Consider the following 18,885-nt stretch of genomic DNA (forward strand, 5'->3'; position numbering starts at 1 on the left):
TATGAGATGTCACATGGGTGCTGGCAATCAAACCCAGGTCCTTGGAAAGAACAGCCAGTGCTCTTAACTTCTGAGCCATCTCTCCAACCTCTTCTTTTCTTTTTTTTGAAATACTCTCAAGTATCTCAGGCTATCCTCAAACTCCTTATGTAGTGCAGCTGGACTTGAACTCCTCCTGATCCTCCTGCCTCTACTCTGTAAATGTTCGAACTAATGGGTGTGTGCCCAAGTGTTGCCACCAAATATTTTTGAGGGTTTATCATTAAAGAAAGATAATTAAATTAAAAGCCTATGAAGTAGGTTTAAATATATTTCTAAAGATTCAATTTTTATGTGTTTGAATGTTTTTCCTGTATGCATGTATGTGCACCGTGTGCATGCCTTGTGTCCTTAGGAGGGCAGGAGAGGGCACTGGATCCCCTGAAACAGCGTTACAAGCAGTTGTAAGAGGCCATGTGGGTGCTGGGAACCAAACCAAGGTCTTCTGGAAGAACAGCTAAGCCATGCCTCCAGTCCCATATTTATTTATTTGTTTTTTTTAAAGACAAAGAGCTAATGGGACTTGAGACAGGTGAGTCAGGCGCTGGCTGAGATGGGGATAACTCTTGATCTTCCTGCTGGAATGACAGGCCTGTATAGAAGCACTCTGGTTTAGGCGGTGCTAAGGAATCAGACTTAGGTCCTATGGTGTGCTGGGCCAGCACTCTACTCACTGAGCTAGCCCTCCAGCACAGGTTTAATCTTTGTCCTATAATCCTGGTCTCTAGGTTAACCAAAGATGTAAGACTATTTACTATGAGATTTACTGTTTTCCCCTCCAAAATAGTAAAAAAAAATTAAATATGCTAAGTAACTTAATGGCATGCACATATTGAGAACGTTAGCAATGAAATATATGACAGATAAATAATACAGTGAGCAGGAATGACCACCAAGTGCTGTTAGGTTTGAATACTAAGCAGATGGACTCACTAGTGCCTTGCTATGAGTCTTATAGCTCCATGACCCTGACTAGCATATTCTTTTAGTTGCTGAGTACTGGGTCACTATGCTAGAATATTAATTTCTTTAGCAAGCTGTTGCTACAAATAAAAATCTGTAAACCTGAGGCATATTATTTTAAAAGAAAAATGCTTGTAAATATACACCACAAAAGAGGGCCTAGTTAATCTTTTAAAGATCGAAGGAAGCTGGGCAAGCATGCTATGCTGGTACATGTCTGCAATCTAACTATTCAAGATGATAAGGCAGAATAAGTATCAAAAGTCTGAGGCCAGCCTGGGCTACATAATGAGTGCCAGGGCAGCCAGAGATATATAATAAAACCCTCAAAGAAACCTCCAACAAAACAGCTAGAAAAAAAGCATACCCTCCGCCCCCACCTCCCATACACTTTGTAGTCAAAGGAGAAAAGGAAAGCATCAGACAGATGAAAAGCTATTTCCCAACCATTCTCTACCATAGCAGGTAGGCCTCTTAGCGACAGGCTTACTTGGCATAGATGTCTGAAGAGCAGCAGGGCCCTCTGGTCCAGCTCGCCTTTGTACAGCACATGGGAGCGCAGGTAAAGGAGAGCATTCATCAGTAACTGCTCCCGGGTAGGGTAAGGTTGCTGGCTCTTGCCTTCTCGTTCCTTTCCTCCCGAACGCTTGACCATCAGTTTCCCAAGACCTTGCAGAGCTTCCACTGAGTTCACGGAGCACAAAGCATCTGCATGAGCATGGTAGGTAGGGAAAGTGGGGCCCACAGATGGGAAAGCTAGCACAGCCATGACCAGGGACCCCAGATTTTCTGCACAGATCACACTGCTGTGCAGGGAGGCATGGACTTCAGATGCCACTAGCCTCATGCCATGCTGTAACTGCAAGATGGATGCCTGTAGTGGGGTAACAGTGTCTGGATACAAGGCATACTCTTCTACCAATCGCTTCCTAAACTGGTGATGTGACTGCTGCCAAGAGGCCTCCTCCTTTAGAAGGTTCTGGAGCACTTGAGCAGACCTTGATCCGTCTGTATGGAGCACCTGAAGGAGTCGCATGAGCAGGTCCTGAACAGCAGTGACCTTGGCGATGCTAGTGACGTAGTGGTGGATCTCTTGCACCAAGGACTCATAACTGGGTAGGTGAGGTCTGAAGGCCTGTTTTTTGGACAGGTTGTGGACTACATTCTCCAGCTCACTGATCCTTTGGGGAAGTAACCTGAAGGCAAATTAACACAACACATAAATGCTGTTAGAAAAGCAGCAAATCTGGATTGGGCCCTCAAATAGGAAGAGAATGAAGACATTAGCTGCTAAGAACTGTGAGGGCGATATTTGCAATGACAATGAAACTGGGTAACATCGTTAAGCATTCACAGAGTAGCACACTTGCTTGACAAATACTTTAAATACATCTCATCAAAGCCTTGTCACAGCTCACTCACACAGGTTAAGACAACAGTCCGCCTTTGCTATTATGGACACTGAGGCTGGATGGCACTAAGCACGATTTTTCTGTGTAGCCCTGGTTGTCCTGGAACTCACTCCATAGACCGCACTGGCCTCAAACACAAGAGATCCGCCTGCCTCTGCCTCCCTAGTCCTGGGATTAAAGGCACCACCATGGGGCCTTCAATAGCATTTTTAAAAAAAGATTTATTTTTAATTGTGTGTTTGTATATTGTGCATGTGTGTGTCTGTATGTGGGTATGTTCACTTAAGTGAGGGTACCTGTTAAGGCCAGAGGCATGAGGCATCAAGATACCCTGGAGCTAGTTACAGATGGCTGTGAGCCTGTCAATGTGAGTGATGGGAATCGAACTTGGGTCCTCTGCCAGAGCAGTACATACTCTTTATCACTGAGTCATCTCTTCAGTCCAACCTTCAGTATCCTTTTCCTCCTTTCAAATATACCTTTTTCCTGACCACAAAGAAGGACCTGGGATCTAACTGGTCATATAGCTGAGATATACATCACTACCATATTAACATAATTGTAATACAACAGTCAATATCATACTATCTTTTCTAAAAACAAGAGGTCAGTATCCTCTCACCCCCAACACAAACTCTGCTGCCTTACCTGATGTGTGGATGAGAGTGGCTGACAACTGTTTCGTCTTCCAGGTCTCGTCCAGTTTGTAGGTGGGACAACAGGTTCCGGGTCTTCCACTCACACTGCAGCTGGCATAACTAATGGAAAAACGAACAACAAATAGTCCTCTGTGGCCAAACTGTGACCATGCACTTGAGGACAATGTTCTGAGTATGGTTACAATGAGAGGATGGGGATCTGAATGACCCAAAGACCTGGACCACTCACCTCAAAGCTGTTAGATGAAAGAAACTACATTACTCATGCCACTAACTATTGTCTACCTACAACAGCGAAACTTTCATCCTGTATCAGCTCCTCTTCAAAATACAGTACATGTACCACTATCTTAATATATTAATTTCTTCAGTTTGTTTGGATGTTCAAACAGGAAAGAATGTCATATTATCTGAATTACACTCAGTCTCTAGAATCTAGGGACACTATTCCATTATTTTTCTGGCAATGCCTACATTCCCCCTGCTAAGCCAAGTCAGAAATCTTAGAAGAAAATGCAGTTTTTACAAGACTCTTGAGAACTCGTACTCTCTTAGCAGCCTTACAGGGAATAAAGGAGTAAGTTACAAGCAAATTCCGTGAGCCAGGGCAGCAGCTCAGGCTCTACACCTGCCCCTTACCTCCTCTTGGGCATACTTGAGCTTATATGCCTTCTTCACTGCAGGGTCGAAACGTGCCTGGGGAAGCCAAGTCTGAATCTGGAGTAAGCCAAGGCTCACCCAGAGTCTCCCACGCTGGGCTGGTTCAGGGAGGTTCTGCTTACTCTCCCCTTCACCAAAAAAGTAGTGCAGGGAGGTGCGTAGGAGACAGAGTAGTTCTTTGGGAAGTGCCTCCTGAGCACCCACGTTCCCGAGAGTCTGGTCCACATGTTGGAAGGCCTGGCTATCCCCAAGCAGCAGATGTTCACAGTTCTGCACATACTTCTGCCGCTGGTGCACTGGAAGCAGCTCTGTGAGGCCGAGCAGGTGCCAGCACAGAACCAGCCCCTGGAGCCGAGAGTCCGTGCGTCTGTGGGGACACAACACAGCACTTACAGAGGCCCAGTGAATCAAACAACCTCCTTGAATATACACTTTCATTTCAGGAAATATTAACCACAGACTGTTGATATTTAAAGGTGAATTTCTCATATCATCTTGCATGAATTTCTATTTAGAACCTGTTGGCTCAAATATTCTTAAAATACAGGACTCAAACTCACAGTAGCCTGCTATGAATTGCAAGCAAGCTAATCTATACAGAAACCACCCTGACCTTCACTTACCAGCATCAGGTATCTATGCCTCGGAGGGAAGTTCTGAATGAGCCCTTGCTACATGGTGGGAAGCAGACAACAGCATTACAGACTACTTCCAGGGGGAGAAATACCTGAATTCTGCTACTGAAGGCACAGCCATATTGGTCCACAGCAACGAGCTGATATCCTGGAGCTGCTGGGACCTCTCAACCAACTCTCCCAGGGTGACGTGTGAGGAAGACAGGAGGGGTAGGCCGCTTACGTCCCAGTGGCTTGCTCGGCTGCTGCTTGTTAATACACTGAAGCAGCACTTGGAGAACACAGCTCTGCAGAGGCTGCCAGGGCCCTGAGCAACGAGAGGAGAAGCAAGTAACTCAGAGCTGGAAGCAGACAAAGGAGACGGGCGACAAACAGAGGAGACCCAAAGTCTGTCCAACTGTCCGTGGACTGTCCATGTAAGACACAGAATAGCCACGCACAGCAAGGGTCAGGTAGTCAGTACATGACAGAGAAAACAGGACATGCTACACAACTCTTGGAAATCCATAAAGTTTATCATCAGAGGCTTTGAGAGAGGTTTTCAGTAAAGGTGGCACTTCAAGCAAGAACGGGCAGGATCCATCATTTATAGACTAAGAGAAAAAACTGCTTCCCTACCTCAGAAAACAAACAAGATACACAGATAAGGTGGCTGAAGAGATGGCCAAGTAGTTAAGAGTACATTCCTTTCTTAGTACCCACAACAGGCAGCTCCCAAATGCTTGGAACTCCAGTCCCAGGGGGACAAGACACCCTCTGACCTCCTCACATGGTGCATGTAAACTCACTCAGGCAAACACACATGCACATAATAAACAAATAAATAAAAAGATATACAGATAAATTTAACTTAAATGTAAAACAAAGATACAGGAGAAAATGGTCATCATTTTACCCTACAACTAATGAAAAAAGTCATTTCTAAGTGTTTAATACGAAAGTCAGAAAAATGGAAGAGACTAGTATACCTGAAATCATAACATTGAGTGTCATGAAATAATCAAACCTTAAAGATAATAAAAAATCAGAAACATACTTCTGGCCATACTGGGAAAGTATTAATATTGATAACCATGAAAAGATCTTCAATAACAAAATGATATTTAATAAGCCAGCATGTTTTCTAATTGGAAAATTAAGTTTCGTTGCATGTCTGTATATGTGTCTGTTTCTGGTGCTTTTTCTTTTCTTTTCTTTTTTTCTCCTGTTTGTTCTATTCTGGTTTGTTTGTTCTTTTATTTACTTGTTTGTTTTCTAAAGAAGAAGAAAGGAGGCATGGAGTTGTAAGAGTTGGGAGGTAGAGAGGACCTGGGAGATGAGAAAACTGATCAGAATATATTGTATGGAAAAAAAAATTATTTTCGATAAAAAGTAAAAAAAAGAAAATGAGTAAGACTGAAAAGTCCAGAGAGTGAAATGATCAGCTAAGGGCCGGAGGTACTACTCAGTAGTACCCAGCACACACAAGGCTAGGAGTTTGATTCCCAGGACCATGGTCAGTAGGGTGTAATGGATAACACATGAAGAGATAGATGTACAATGCAAGTGATAATCAAGCACTGGTAACAATCAGACATGGTAACACCTACATAGTAAGGGTACGGGGACAGATTCAGTCTTGAACCTTTCTGTGCTGGAGTGATGTCAGTTCTGTTAAATGTCAACTGTGGAGAATGGCCTCTGGGTATGTCTGTGGGAAATTATGCTGACTGTGTTAATGGACTATTTTGACGGTGGGTGGGGGATCCTGCTCTGTGTAAAATGGAGGAAGCAGGCTGAGCATGACCATGCACACATGCATTCTTCCATCTCTGCCTCTTAATGTGAGTAGCTTCCTCAGTTCTTATCCCTGTGACTTCTCTGCCATGATGGACTGTCCCCTGGAGCTGTGAGCTAAAAGAAAGTTTTCTTCCTTAAGTTGCTTTTGTCCTCACAGCAGCAAAAAAGAAACTAAAACAGGTGACCCAGGACTTCAGGATTTCTGTCTTCATTAATTCTTTGCATACTTAAAAAAGTAAAGCGCATGCCGGGCGGTGGTGGCGCACGCCTTTAATCCCAGCACTCGGGAGGCAGAGCCAGGCGGATCTCTGTGAGTTCGAGGCCAGCCTGGACTACCAAGTGAGTTCCAGGAAAGGCGCAAAGCTACACAGAGAAACCCTGTCTCGAAAAACCAAAAAAAAAAAAAAGTAAAGCGCAAAAATCTTTAGGCAATCTGGTAAGAACTATTAAAAATAAACACACCATATATATAATCTTAATTTTATGTGTATATGTATTTATTTTTATAACATGCAGCTGTACTGATTAAGGGTTAAAATACTAATTCTAGTAACTTACTTATAGTAACACCCAGAAAAAGACTAATTTACACAGAATCAATGCAACTTTTCTTTTTAAAAGAAAGGAGTCAGGGGGAGTAATAAAAAAGCCAACATTTTAACTAGAAAGTAAGTAAATAGGGCTGGAGAGAAAGCTCAGCAGTTCAGAGTGTGCACTACTCTTCCAGAATACCCTAGTTCAGTTCCCAGCACCCACATGGTAGCTCACTGTAACTCCACTCCAGGGGATCTGATAACCTCTTTGGGTACTTGTACTCACATGCACATTCCACACCCCAACCCCCCCCAAACACAAAAATTAAAAAAAAAAAAATTTTTTTTTTTAAATTTTTTTGCCAGGTGTGGTAGCACATGCCTTTATCCCAGCACACAGGAAGCAGAGGCATTTGGATCTCTTTGAGTTCAAGGCTAGCTGGTCTGCATAGTGAGCTCCAGGCCAGCCAAGGCTATTAGTGAGACCCTGTCTCCAAAAACCAAAAAAGTAAAAAAGTAAATAAATTCTAGTATGCTTAAATAAAAGTAAGAGTAAGCTGGACACATTTTCATGACATACTTACGAACAAAGAAAGCATTCTTAAAAATGTAAGTAAATGCAAGGATACTTTATTTTATGATTAGGGATAAATTAGAGACTTTGGTGTCTTAGGACACATGTTGCACAGGCTAGCTTTGAATGTGTAATTCTCTTGCTTTGTTCTCCTGAATGTTGAGACTACAGGTATGTACTACCACACACAGCAAGACTAAATGACTTTTTAAAGAAAATTGTTGTGACTTTAACTCAGAATGACATAAATTATTCATGATTTGGACAGGATGCTTAACATCCCCAGAAAACAGACTACCACAATCCCCTCTGCAGTCGATCGCTTCACAGAAAGAACAGGCACTTTAGGATTGTTATGCCAACAAACCTTCAGTGTGGAGTCCAAGCGGGACTTGGGCACCTCCTGCTGCTCTGTCTTGGGCAGAGGGCTCCACGTCAGCCAATACTCTAGATCTGTGGTAACTGTACTGCTCCAGAAAGACCCAAATGTAGAGTTAAATAACTCTGACCACAAACAAGAAACTTCTTCAGCAGATAGCTAGAGGTAAAAGAATATTTGAAAAAGTTTCCATCAGTCAAGTGATCAAGTCTGCCATCTAACATCCATCAATACCCAATAAAAGGTACTAATCCTAAACTTCCGGATTCAATGCCCCTCAGTTATCTTGGTGAAGTTATGTAGGTTGTTTGTACTTTTATAAACTAAGATGGGATGCTTTATAAACTTGTACAGAAAGTAAAATAATTCACACAATTGTAACATCAGCAAAGGAAATACATAAAACATGACTTAAAAATTTAAGCATGTTCTAACTTAATTATATTAACCACATTTTAATACATTTCACAATGTGTTAAATGGCAAGAACACACTAAGACTTTTTTTTTTTGCCAAATAGGAATTTTTAAGCAGTTAATACTATTACATCATTTATTGGAAACCAATTCTGTGTTAAGAGTTGTAGGCCAGTGGGTGTGGTGGCACACGCCTTTAATTCCAGCTCTCAGGAGGCAGAGGTAGGCCGATGTCTGTGAGTTAGAGGCTGGTTTGGTCTATAGAGGGAGGTCTGGGACAGCCAAGGCAACCCCCTCGCCCCCCAAAGAGTTGTATAATACCTTTATTAAACGCAGAAGTTGAAAACCCAAGTTTACAACATGGAACTCTGAAAGTCAATACCATGCCCAGCAAGCACCAGCCATAGGAATCCAATCAACCAAGACAGGAGGAGGCTTTATTTCCCTCTTGATTTTAGTTTTTACCTTGGGATAATGCAGCAAAGACCAAAGATTCCAAAGCTTTTGAGGTGCAATTGGTGTGTGCTTGAGACAAAATGTGATGTGATGACTGATCTCCTCATCCATCTGCTGGTGTTTGCTTGACCTATTCCAAAAATGAACAGGGAGAGGATGGGGTGCTAACCATGAAGGAACTACTGGAGAGCTACCTTGTAAGGGAAGGTGGAGCACACGGAGCCTATGGTACTGGGGGACACTTCATGGGTTTTAGGGACGAAGCCAAAGCAAGCAAAGCCCTTTCTAGAAGATTTGTCTTGTAAAACGGCAATGACTTCTCTGTGCCTTAGCAATCACTCAAGACACATCCATAAGATAATGTAGCAAGAGAATCTGTCCTCCTCTAGAGAATAATGGAAAAGTGTTTACCATCTCAGACAAGCCTGGGTTACAAAATCAGCTGTCACTCTGTACTGCCACAGCATAGCCAGGTACTCCGTCGCAGGCCACAGCTGAACACTTCTGGTGAGGTGGACTAAAGAGCTGAAGTCTGGCTGGGATGTGGAAGAAGTCTCATGTGCTTTTTCCAGAAAGCCACGTGAAAGTCCTCTGGATTTTAGTTCTAAACACTGATTGTTCACAAGAGTCTTCAATTCATCTTCAATTCCAATCAGAAAGACATGTATTAGAACAAAGTACTCTGAGTCCAAATCAGTACTCAAGTTCATCAGCCAGCTGGTCGACCTGAGTTCAAGGCTAGCTGCCCAACACCTGGGATCACAGCTGTACCCATTATTAACCAAAGTTCATCAGCCGGCTGGTCAACATGGGTTTTAAGTTTTTCCTATTCAAATCCTATTAACTTCTATACATCTAATGCTGTAACTGAATGATATCTGTGAAGTTTAGTCCAACGACTAAAGACTGAGGGGAAAAGTTCAAGGGCAACAGGGAAGAAGATACTGTCAGCAAACCAAACACCAGAAACTATTACCTAGATTGACACCATCCAGAATGTTAGCTCTGAGGATCAATCCCCAGGCCTGTAGGAGACTTTTCTTCAAATTCCATTCGGAAGCAACCACTTGGAGACGATTGATGTCATCTTGCCACCCACACTCCCCAAAGACAGGCAGCTGTTCTCTGATGGCAAGGGCTCTGCTAAGGACTTGCAGCTGTGAAAAACAGTCCACTACCAGCTTGTCCTGAAATAAAACCCAAGAGAGTTGGCTCAAGAGCTGAAAGGCAGTTCTTTTCAGTAGTCTACACAGTTTGTATACTCCAGTTGCTCTGGCAGACTGTAAGGTAATAAAGCTCTACCCAGCCTCAGGCGTGATAGAAGGTAGCATTGTCTTAGGAAATGAAGGGTTAACTTTGGAGCAAAAGCAAGTCTGCTTGAGCTTCCAGGTCCAGGAGAACCCCACAGTTTCACTGACCAAGTTTCCAGGTGTACCTTAAAGGGAAATGGCCGTCCCAGGAACGCCTGCAGCTTCTTTACGCCAGCAAAGCTGCCAGCTGGGGTGCCCAGACAACTGGTGATGTGCTCGGAGACAGTCTGTACCTCTTTATAATATCTTCAAAGAAAAAAGGGAAAATGCTGGACACCACGAGAAATCTTCTACATTTTTGTATTTTAATGTATTTATTAATATGCCAAGGAAATATACCAAAGCAAGAGGAAATGGTTCTCAATTCAAATCCTCGTTTATCTTTTAACATTACAGATATTAACATTACTATTCAAAATAGAAATCTTACTTGTCTTCATGATTCACCAGGAGTTGGGGGATCTGATGGATTAAATGCTTCAAAACCCAGTGCCAGTGGAGGGCAAGCAAAGCCAGACCTGGGGCATCTACTGTCACCATATCAGCCACAACCCAAAACCGGTCCCGCCACTGCACAGAACCTAAGATCTAAAAAGAAAATAAACCATGGCAATCAGTCAGTAAAAGACATACATGTTGCGAATGGTGGTACAAACAGTAATCCTGGCACTTGGGAAAGCAGGAATGAATTCAAGGCCAGCCTGGGCTACAAAGTGAGACCTTAACTCAAAAACCAAAGGCAACTCATTACCAGTTTGACCTGAAATAAAATCCAAGAGAGCCTAACATGAGTAGTGTAAGGCTAAACTGGCAGACTAAGCAAAGGTCTTTTCTTTGTACTTTAATCTTCTCTACAATACAGCTGCCATTTTCTTAGACACTACCAAATGTACATGGAGTTGCTCTGCTGGGGGTCACAGTGCTGTATCTTCCCTTCGGTACTTATTGATCACAAAAGCAACTGTAGCTATTCTGAGTGCTTACTTCACCAGGATCTCCATTTTCACCCCCCAATAGCTGGTGTTGATACAACTTTCCCAGGTCTTCTGGGAAAGAAGCCTCATCTAGTCTATTATCTTGTTAATTTTCAAAATCCAACTGTTATAACTAGCTACCAATAATTTATGCATCTTACAAATAGTTTCACTAAGATTGTTTTCCCTTTAGTGGTTACATTTAGAAGTTTCATGAGGTTAAAGCTATTTTCATAACATGTTATTTACTATGTTTATTGAATTGAAATGTAAATTAATAATCAAAATAAAAAGAAAAAAGACTGACAAATTGATTAGGTGGCAAAAATCATATTGAACATACACAAAGTAAACCTCTCCTCACTGAATGCAGGGAACTGGTTCCAAGGATTCCTTCTGGACTCCAAAGTATGGCTAAGTCTCTCATATAGATTAGTATGTTTGCCTATAACCTTCACTTACTTAAGTATATGCTAAATCATCTCTAGATTACCTATAAGACAGTACAATGCGAATGAATGCTATGTAAAACTTGTTACACTGTATTCACAAATAATGACAAAGGGCTGGAGAGGTGATGGCTCAGAGAGCATTTGCTCCTGCAGAGGACCTGGGTTCACTTTCCAGCACCCACAAGGTAGCTATAATTATAGGGAGTCTGGTGCCTTCTTCTGGCCTCCACAGGCATCAGGCAGACATACAGTATATACATATACATGCAAGCAAAACATTCTCACATATAAAATAAAAATAAATAAATCTTAAAAAGAAAAAAAGAATGACAATACAAAACAAAAAGAGGTTTGTATATGTTCAGTACAGAAACACTTCTTTTTTTTTGAGGGGTAAGCAAAACCAAGAGGTCAACAATTTCCCAATGGTTAAATTTTTTTCATGAAATTTGTGATTTTATATTATAAGGAGAAGTACATCAATTCAATGACCAACATTTTCAAATTATCAATACAAACATACAAGTAAAACTAGACCTGTAATGCATTGCACAAAAGTTCCACACTGGTAAATTCAGTCTATCCAAACCTGTCAGGGTTATAAAGTGCCACCAAAGAACATCCCTGTCATAAGTAGAAGTATTTCCTTTTCAACCTCCAGAACTATAGGAAGCCAGCTGTACTTCACAGCTTTAAATGGATACAACACTATGAGACTATCTGCAGAAACAGACAGGAAACCCAGCTTTCTTCTTCGAAAGAAGTAGTTATGGAGGTTTCACTCTTCTTCCCAATTCCCACTCAGAAAAATGGCTACTTTTATTAAAATACATCATTCATGTTAAGAGACTATTTGATATTCTACATGTTAGTTCCTAAATGGTCCTTAATATTGACAGACAGACCATACAAACAAGACCTTCCTGGGGTTTTTGATAACCTTTAGGGGAAAGGGGGTCTGTAACTAAAAATTTTTACTAGATTTACAAGAATAAATTGGAATTAAAATGTTATTTAATCCACATGTGACAATGATAAATAAGAAAGCTTAGTTAAATTAGAATCTAATTGTAAAACCCAAATGCACACCAACAGGCAAAGGGATAAAGTATAGGACATTTCTAGAAAAGATTACTCAGCAATAAAAACGAACAACCGGGCTGGAGAGATGGCTCAGTGGTTAAGAGCACTGGCTGCTCATCCAGAGGTCCTAAGTTCAATACCCAGCATCCACATGGTGGCTCACAACCATCTGTAGTGAGATCTGGTGCCCTCTTCTGGTCTGCAGGCATACATGCAGGTAGAATACTATATACATAATAAATAAATAAATCGAAAGAAATGCTTTAAAAAAATAAATAAAAATAAAAATGAACAACCTACTGATAAATGAATCTACATGGATGCATCTTGTGGTGGTTCAAATGAAAAGGTCCCACAGGCTCATATATTCGAATGTTTGGTATCAGTTGGTGGACTATTTAGGAAGGATTAGGAGGTGTGTCACTGGGGTGGGCTTTGAGGTTTCAAAAGCCCAAGCCAGGCTGTCTCATTCTCTTTCTGCTTCCTACTTATGGATAAGGTATAAGCTCTCAGTTACTGCTACAGTGCCATGGCTGGCTGCCTGATGCCATGCTCCCTATCATGATGGTCATGGACCAATCTTCTGAAACTGTAAGCAAGCCCCCAACTAAATGCTTTCTTTTAAAAGTTGCTTTGGTCATGGTGTCTGTCATAGTAACAGGACAGTAACTAACCAGACCACAGATTTACACTGTACAGTTCCATTCAATGGCTACATGATTACAGGTATGGGGTAAAGAGAGGAAAGAAATGCAAAAGGACACAAGGAAGCTTTTAGGGATGAAAAGAAGTATCTTACTATCTTGATTGTTGTAATGGTTTTACAAGAATATACATGTCAAAATGTACTCTTTAAAAACATTGAAGGTAAAAGCATGGCCTCACCTTATTGACATGGGTATCAGGAACTATCGCTTGGGGAGACTGTACCCAGAGCAGGATCAGTGCATCACAAAGTTCAAAAAAAGCAGCAAGATTGGCCACAATTTCATGGGGCAGGTTGTGATAGCTCTCTGGATCTTAGAGTTGACACAAATAAAACAAGAACATTCTATTAATCTTCAGACATTTCAAAATAAATTATAGTCTAGATTTTCATGTTATCTCTAGTGCAAAGGTCTATTAGAAAGCTCAAAATCAAAAGCATATTTTGTATGTATTATGAAATTTTCAGATAAGGCACATAATACCTACAGATGTAAATAAATAATGTCCTAGTGGAAAATGCAAGCTACACAGTAAAATTACATATTTTATATCTATAGTTAAACACAAAAATACTGGGCCAGAGATGGCTCAGCAGTTAAGAGCACCTGCTGCTTTTTCGGGGGACCTACATATGGTTCCAGCAGCCACATGACAGCTGTTACCTGGCTGTAACTTCATTTCCATAGGATCTGATGCTGTCTTCTGACCTCCAAGGGCACCAGGGATGCATGTGGGACACATACATGTATGCAACCAAAATACTTCCATGTATATATAATTTTTAAAACTTAACCAACACAAAACACTGAACCCAGTGCACATAGATCTGGATAGTTTCTTAGGGGTTTTATTGCTGTGATAAAACATCTGGAGCAAAGCAACGTTTATTTGGATTACAACTTTCAGTTCACGTTCCCTCTCAAAAAGGGTCCACAGGCTTGCCCTTGGGACCATCTGGTCGGGGGCATTTTCTTAATTTAGGTTTCCCCTCAAATGACTCTAGTTTGTGTTGACAAAAATGATCTTTTAAAATATTTATACTTTCACATCATTTTGATGTTTTTCTAAATCCCATAGCGGTCTTTTTGGTTTCCAACCAAGGAAGAGAGAATTGCTAACTTCCACACAATCAATGCTTCTGAATAGATATTCTGAGCCAAGAAACCTGCTTTTGAAGTGCTAGTTCTTCAACTTGCTAAGTACGTGATCTTCAACTTCTGTGTCTCATGTTCCTAGTTTATGAGAACCTACTGAGCTTTGGAGAGTGACTGTGAGGACATGTCAACATGGGATAACCAGTGTTCATTAAATGCGAATCATCAGTATTGCTTAAGGGGATATAGTTCATATCAAGTTAACATATCACAGTAAATCTGAAAGCAGCAGTTACTGAGAATGTCTCCTAACTCCAGCAACAGCAAAACCAGAACACAAAAGGGAAATGTTTTTACCTTTATGGAACTCAAAAGACATCCTCAAAACACTACTTCTTAACTTTTTACTACCAACAGACACCAAATTCGCCTCAGTGTAAATCCTCTTTTCCCGGTCCAGATAGATAATTGTCCTGGAAGGAAATAGTTGCTTACTGGTTAACACAACTTCTTTTGAATTAACAAAGTTTTTGGGGGGTGGGGTGGGGCATGTAGTACTGGGACTAAACTCACGGCAGGGAGCATACTAGGTAAATATTTTACCACTGACCCATAACCACAGTCCAGAAATACTCCAAACCTTGGAGCATCAGTCCCTTCATCTAGCCCATTCCTCATCTGTCTCTGCAACTTCTGGACTAAAAAGGGATTAAGAAGACTTCTGGATCCCACTTTATTGTCCTACCCTGATCTGACATTAACTGCATAGTCACTATCACTGCATCAGTGACATAATCGTACTCATGGGCTCACTTGATGAAAATTCATCAAAATCACGTTTATTATTAGCATACCTGCATGAAATACATTATTTCAATTATACATTTATTTTTAAAAATATTACACTAATGGCTAATTTGGGGATATAAAAAAAACAAATTGCAGTAAAAAATTAGGAAAAATGTATTCTACCATGTAAATTTACATGTTTGTCTACTTAGGTTGCAGGAGTCACTCCTGTCTGCTGTACTGGAGGAGGAAAACTGAAGCAGACAAACATCTGAGGGAATGAGGCGATAATGGGAAGTTACTGGGACCTATAATTATGCAGAAGAAACAACTGTCCTGAGACTAGAGATTAGCTGTAAAATGCGGCCCACCACTAACGCTGAGTGAATGCAATGGCATCCAACACCTACTGTTTGTTTCATAAAATTAAAGCCCACATCACCCCTATTTGATATATAAAGGCTAAGGCCAGGAGAGAAGTGTCTCGAGCTGCAGGCGTCACCTACTTGTTTGTAACTGATTCTAGAAGGGCAAAGAGTTGTTCAGACTGGTCTGCTTGTGGATCAAAGTCCAGTGAATTTCTAATGATGTCCAAAGCCTGCATATTCCACCGGGGATCCAGAGGAATCACAAAGTCATCTGGTTTAAAGAAAAAGGAAAGAATTGTGCAATTAACATGCCTGGCTTAGCAAGCCTTGGATGACTGTTTTCACTGTTTCATTTTGACCACATGAATGCTCATGGGGTGAATAGAACACCATTTCAGTCTACAGCACTGCAGTATCAATCCAGCAGCTTCTCTACCACTTCCTTTCCAAAATCAAACACCCACGAGTCCCCAAACCTCCTCCTACCTCAGACTATAACACTCTCTGCTTTCAAAAATAAAACAAAACAATTCAAGATTGTTTCACTTATGAAAGCATTTCCCTGACCAGGCCTGGTAATAATTACCTAGCACAGTTACTGAAGAGGCTAAGGCAGAAGAACTGCGTGTGCCTAGGCTTAAAGCACCCACCTGAGGAACAGGTGAAGACTCCACGTCTCAGAACCAGAACGAGCCAGGCATGTCAGTGTGGACATGTGATCCCAGCTTTCAAATGAACACATAATTATCCAAAGAGGAAATCAAGGCTTTGTATTATCTGAAGCAAATGATCCTGTGTAGCTTTCCCTTCAAGTCAAATATTTTATGCTGAAAACTCTTCTAGTTAATGTAACAGTAAACTAAATCTTCAAAGTGGAAGAGACCACAGAGAAATAAAAATCTCAATTTTCTCATTTTCTACCAGTCACTCTCTGCCGCAGCTGACTTCACCGTTACAGCCCCAGGCTCTTTCTAGTGTACCATTATTCTCATGATGGACAATCAACAATTTGAAAGACAGTTTGCATCTGCACAGATGAAGTCTTCTGAAAACCGTGGTGACTGTGGAATCTCTGAAAGTCTTTCCCTCAAGTTTTTAGAGATAGAAACTAAAAGCAGGCACATACCTGTCATGTTTGTCTGTAACATTTTCAAGACATTCCTGACTCCAGCTGAGAGGGAATTGGAGTAAAAATTTCTAAGAGCAGTGGCACTGCCTTCCAGATGAATCTGCACTGACTCTGTGGAAGGAGAGCATTGTTAAGGCCCAAAGCCACATCACCCAAATGAACTTTTTGCAGTGGGGACACAGTCACACAGTGGCTATACACAAGGGACTGAATTGTGCCTACGACACACAAAGCACTGGAGTTTAGAAGTTACGTAACTTCAAAGACTTGGTGTTCTGTTCATTTGTGTTCTTCTGTGTGGCAATCATATAAAACAACGTAAATAAAAAGATCACAAATTCCTTTACAAATACTCAGATTACCAATGTCACTAAACAAGAGACGTGTCTTCACTGGCTTATCAACAAGTTCTCAGGAAGCAGAGGGTTCATATACATTCAGTTACTAAGGCTGACATTTTTTAATGGATGTGTGTGCAGGTCCATGTGCATAGGAAAGCTATAGGACAGTCTTGGGTGCTCAGAACCATGGACCTCCTCTGAGATGGGTCTCTTGTTTATCTGTAGTTTGTTTACCAACTAGATTACACTCCCGGCCAACAAGCCCCAGACACCCTCCTGTCTCCTTGGTGCCGGCAGTGAAAGCAACTCTGGAGCTCCACTCTGCTTACAAGCCATGTGAATGACCCAGTACCAAGAAATTCTATGTCCTACACTTTACAGTGTAGGTGGTTAACTGTTACTGTCTTTCTCCTGCTTTGAATGGATGACAAATTAAGCAAGTCCAGCAGCACCAACATGAAAACGGGATTGGGGCCTCGAATGCTTTTAGTTCCAGCACTTGGGAGGCAGAGGCTGGTAGAACTTTTTGAGTTCTAGGCTAGCCAGAGCTACATAGTGAGACTCTGTCTCAAACAATCAAAAAACAGGATTAGTATCTTGGGCCTCTTAAGGGGAAATCAATAATTAAAAACAACACTGTTACCAGAGAAAATGTTTGTACAGAAAAAACAAAACAAAACATTTAAGCTAAAAAGTAACATGATGCAGCTGGGTGTGGTGGTGCATGCCTTTAATCCCAGCACTCGGGAGGCAGAGGCAGGTGGGTCTCAGTGAATGAGGCCAGACTGGTCTACAAATCGAGTTCCAGAATAGCAAAGGCTTCACAAAGAAACCCTGTCTCTAAAAACAAACAAACAAACAAACAAACAAAAAGTAACACGCTACATACAGTAAGTATATTTTCCTTTTGAACTGAAAAGAAGGACAGACTCTGAAACACAGAGGCATTTTTCTTGATACATAAGGGGCAGACATCTCCCTGATTTAACAGCTTTATAAACAATACAATTTTCTGCTGTGTCCCAGCTATCCAGTGGGAAACAGTGTAGTCACAGACTAACATGCATGCCGAGGCACTGGGACAAGGGAAGCATATGTAAACATGGACAATTCAAGCTTTGCTACTCACCAAGCCCCTGTGGTATGTTCTTGGCTAAATGACAAAGCCATTTAACTCTGAGCATCCAATCCTGATTGGTTGCTCTTTCTATGAGCAATTTAACAGCCATGGCTAAAACTTCTGGTTCATCGACCCAGTAAGTATCCACTTTCACCGCACTGAATGTCAGGTTCTCAGGGCTACAAGTCTGCATAATGTTCTCTAAGTCTTGCAAAGTAAGAGGCTGACTCCTGGAACTCACAGAATGACAAAAGTTAGAATTAGAACAGTCTTTCACATGGCATTTCAAAACACCAAAGATAATGATTTTGCAAATACCATATCAAAGAGATGAAGAGGTAAAGACAACTGAAACATGTAGTTAGGGATGGGGTATAGCTGAGTGGCAGAAATATGCTCAGCATGACAAAGGCCCTGCCTGGATTCCATCCCTAGTATGTGCATATACATTCTGATTGGTTGCTCTCTATGAGCATATTACAGCCATAACCAGAACATCGGGCTCATCAATCTACTAAGTATCTACTTCTTCTGTGGAAGACTTCTAAATAAATGGGACTGATAATAATAATAATAATAATAATAATAATAATAATAATAAACATTAAAAATGTGATAATAAGTGGACACAAATGCTGGGCTCTCCAATGTCCGCAAAAGCCAAATCTACCCAAGAGAACATACTGAAGGCTCTGCTGACCTTGTCCAGCTGCTAGTTTTCAGGCTCAGCCTGTTGAGGCAGTATGCCAGGATCTGCCCGTCACTTCGGACAACAGAGAGGCAAGAATCTTCTGTTGCAAAGAGAGCTGAAGGCACAGAATCGGGCCAGAGCCCTGTGGCAAGAATGGAGTGTCCCCAGGTTTCCCGAACTTGCAGAGATGAGGTATGACTCTCCAGCAAAGCCTGCACAAGCTACAGAATGTGAAACACACAGTCAAGAGGACTGACACAAGTGATGCTATCCAAATCACCAACAATGTGTGAAAGACTCCAAGGCTCATCTAGCCATCAA

The 18,885-nt window shown here is 41.4% G+C and overlaps 1 protein-coding gene across 1 annotated transcript in view; it reads right to left on the reverse strand.

Moving 5' to 3' along the window:
• The window catches only part of Mdn1 (midasin AAA ATPase 1), a 147,377-nt gene that overhangs the window by 44,737 nt on the left and 83,755 nt on the right, over nt 1-18,885 (reverse strand). Inside the window, exons 48-63 of the mRNA XM_052714956.1 lie at nt 18,574-18,785; nt 17,883-18,103; nt 16,410-16,523; nt 15,422-15,554; nt 14,484-14,599; nt 13,210-13,343; nt 10,246-10,403; nt 9,941-10,061; nt 9,482-9,692; nt 8,917-9,145; nt 8,515-8,635; nt 7,622-7,792; nt 4,461-4,675; nt 3,713-4,100; nt 3,063-3,172; nt 1,493-2,198 (exon numbers count right to left, since the gene is read on the reverse strand). Coding sequence (XP_052570916.1) covers nt 1,493-2,198; nt 3,063-3,172; nt 3,713-4,100; nt 4,461-4,675; nt 7,622-7,792; nt 8,515-8,635; nt 8,917-9,145; nt 9,482-9,692; nt 9,941-10,061; nt 10,246-10,403; nt 13,210-13,343; nt 14,484-14,599; nt 15,422-15,554; nt 16,410-16,523; nt 17,883-18,103; nt 18,574-18,785 — 3,360 coding nt within the window. The remainder of the gene's footprint in view (nt 1-1,492; nt 2,199-3,062; nt 3,173-3,712; nt 4,101-4,460; nt 4,676-7,621; nt 7,793-8,514; nt 8,636-8,916; nt 9,146-9,481; nt 9,693-9,940; nt 10,062-10,245; nt 10,404-13,209; nt 13,344-14,483; nt 14,600-15,421; nt 15,555-16,409; nt 16,524-17,882; nt 18,104-18,573; nt 18,786-18,885) is intronic.

The sequence above is a fragment of the Peromyscus californicus genome, unplaced genomic scaffold (genome assembly GCF_007827085.1).
Source record: "Peromyscus californicus insignis strain IS unplaced genomic scaffold, ASM782708v3 Scaffold_5__1_contigs__length_169319896, whole genome shotgun sequence".
Classification (NCBI taxonomy): domain Eukaryota; kingdom Metazoa; phylum Chordata; class Mammalia; order Rodentia; family Cricetidae; genus Peromyscus; species Peromyscus californicus.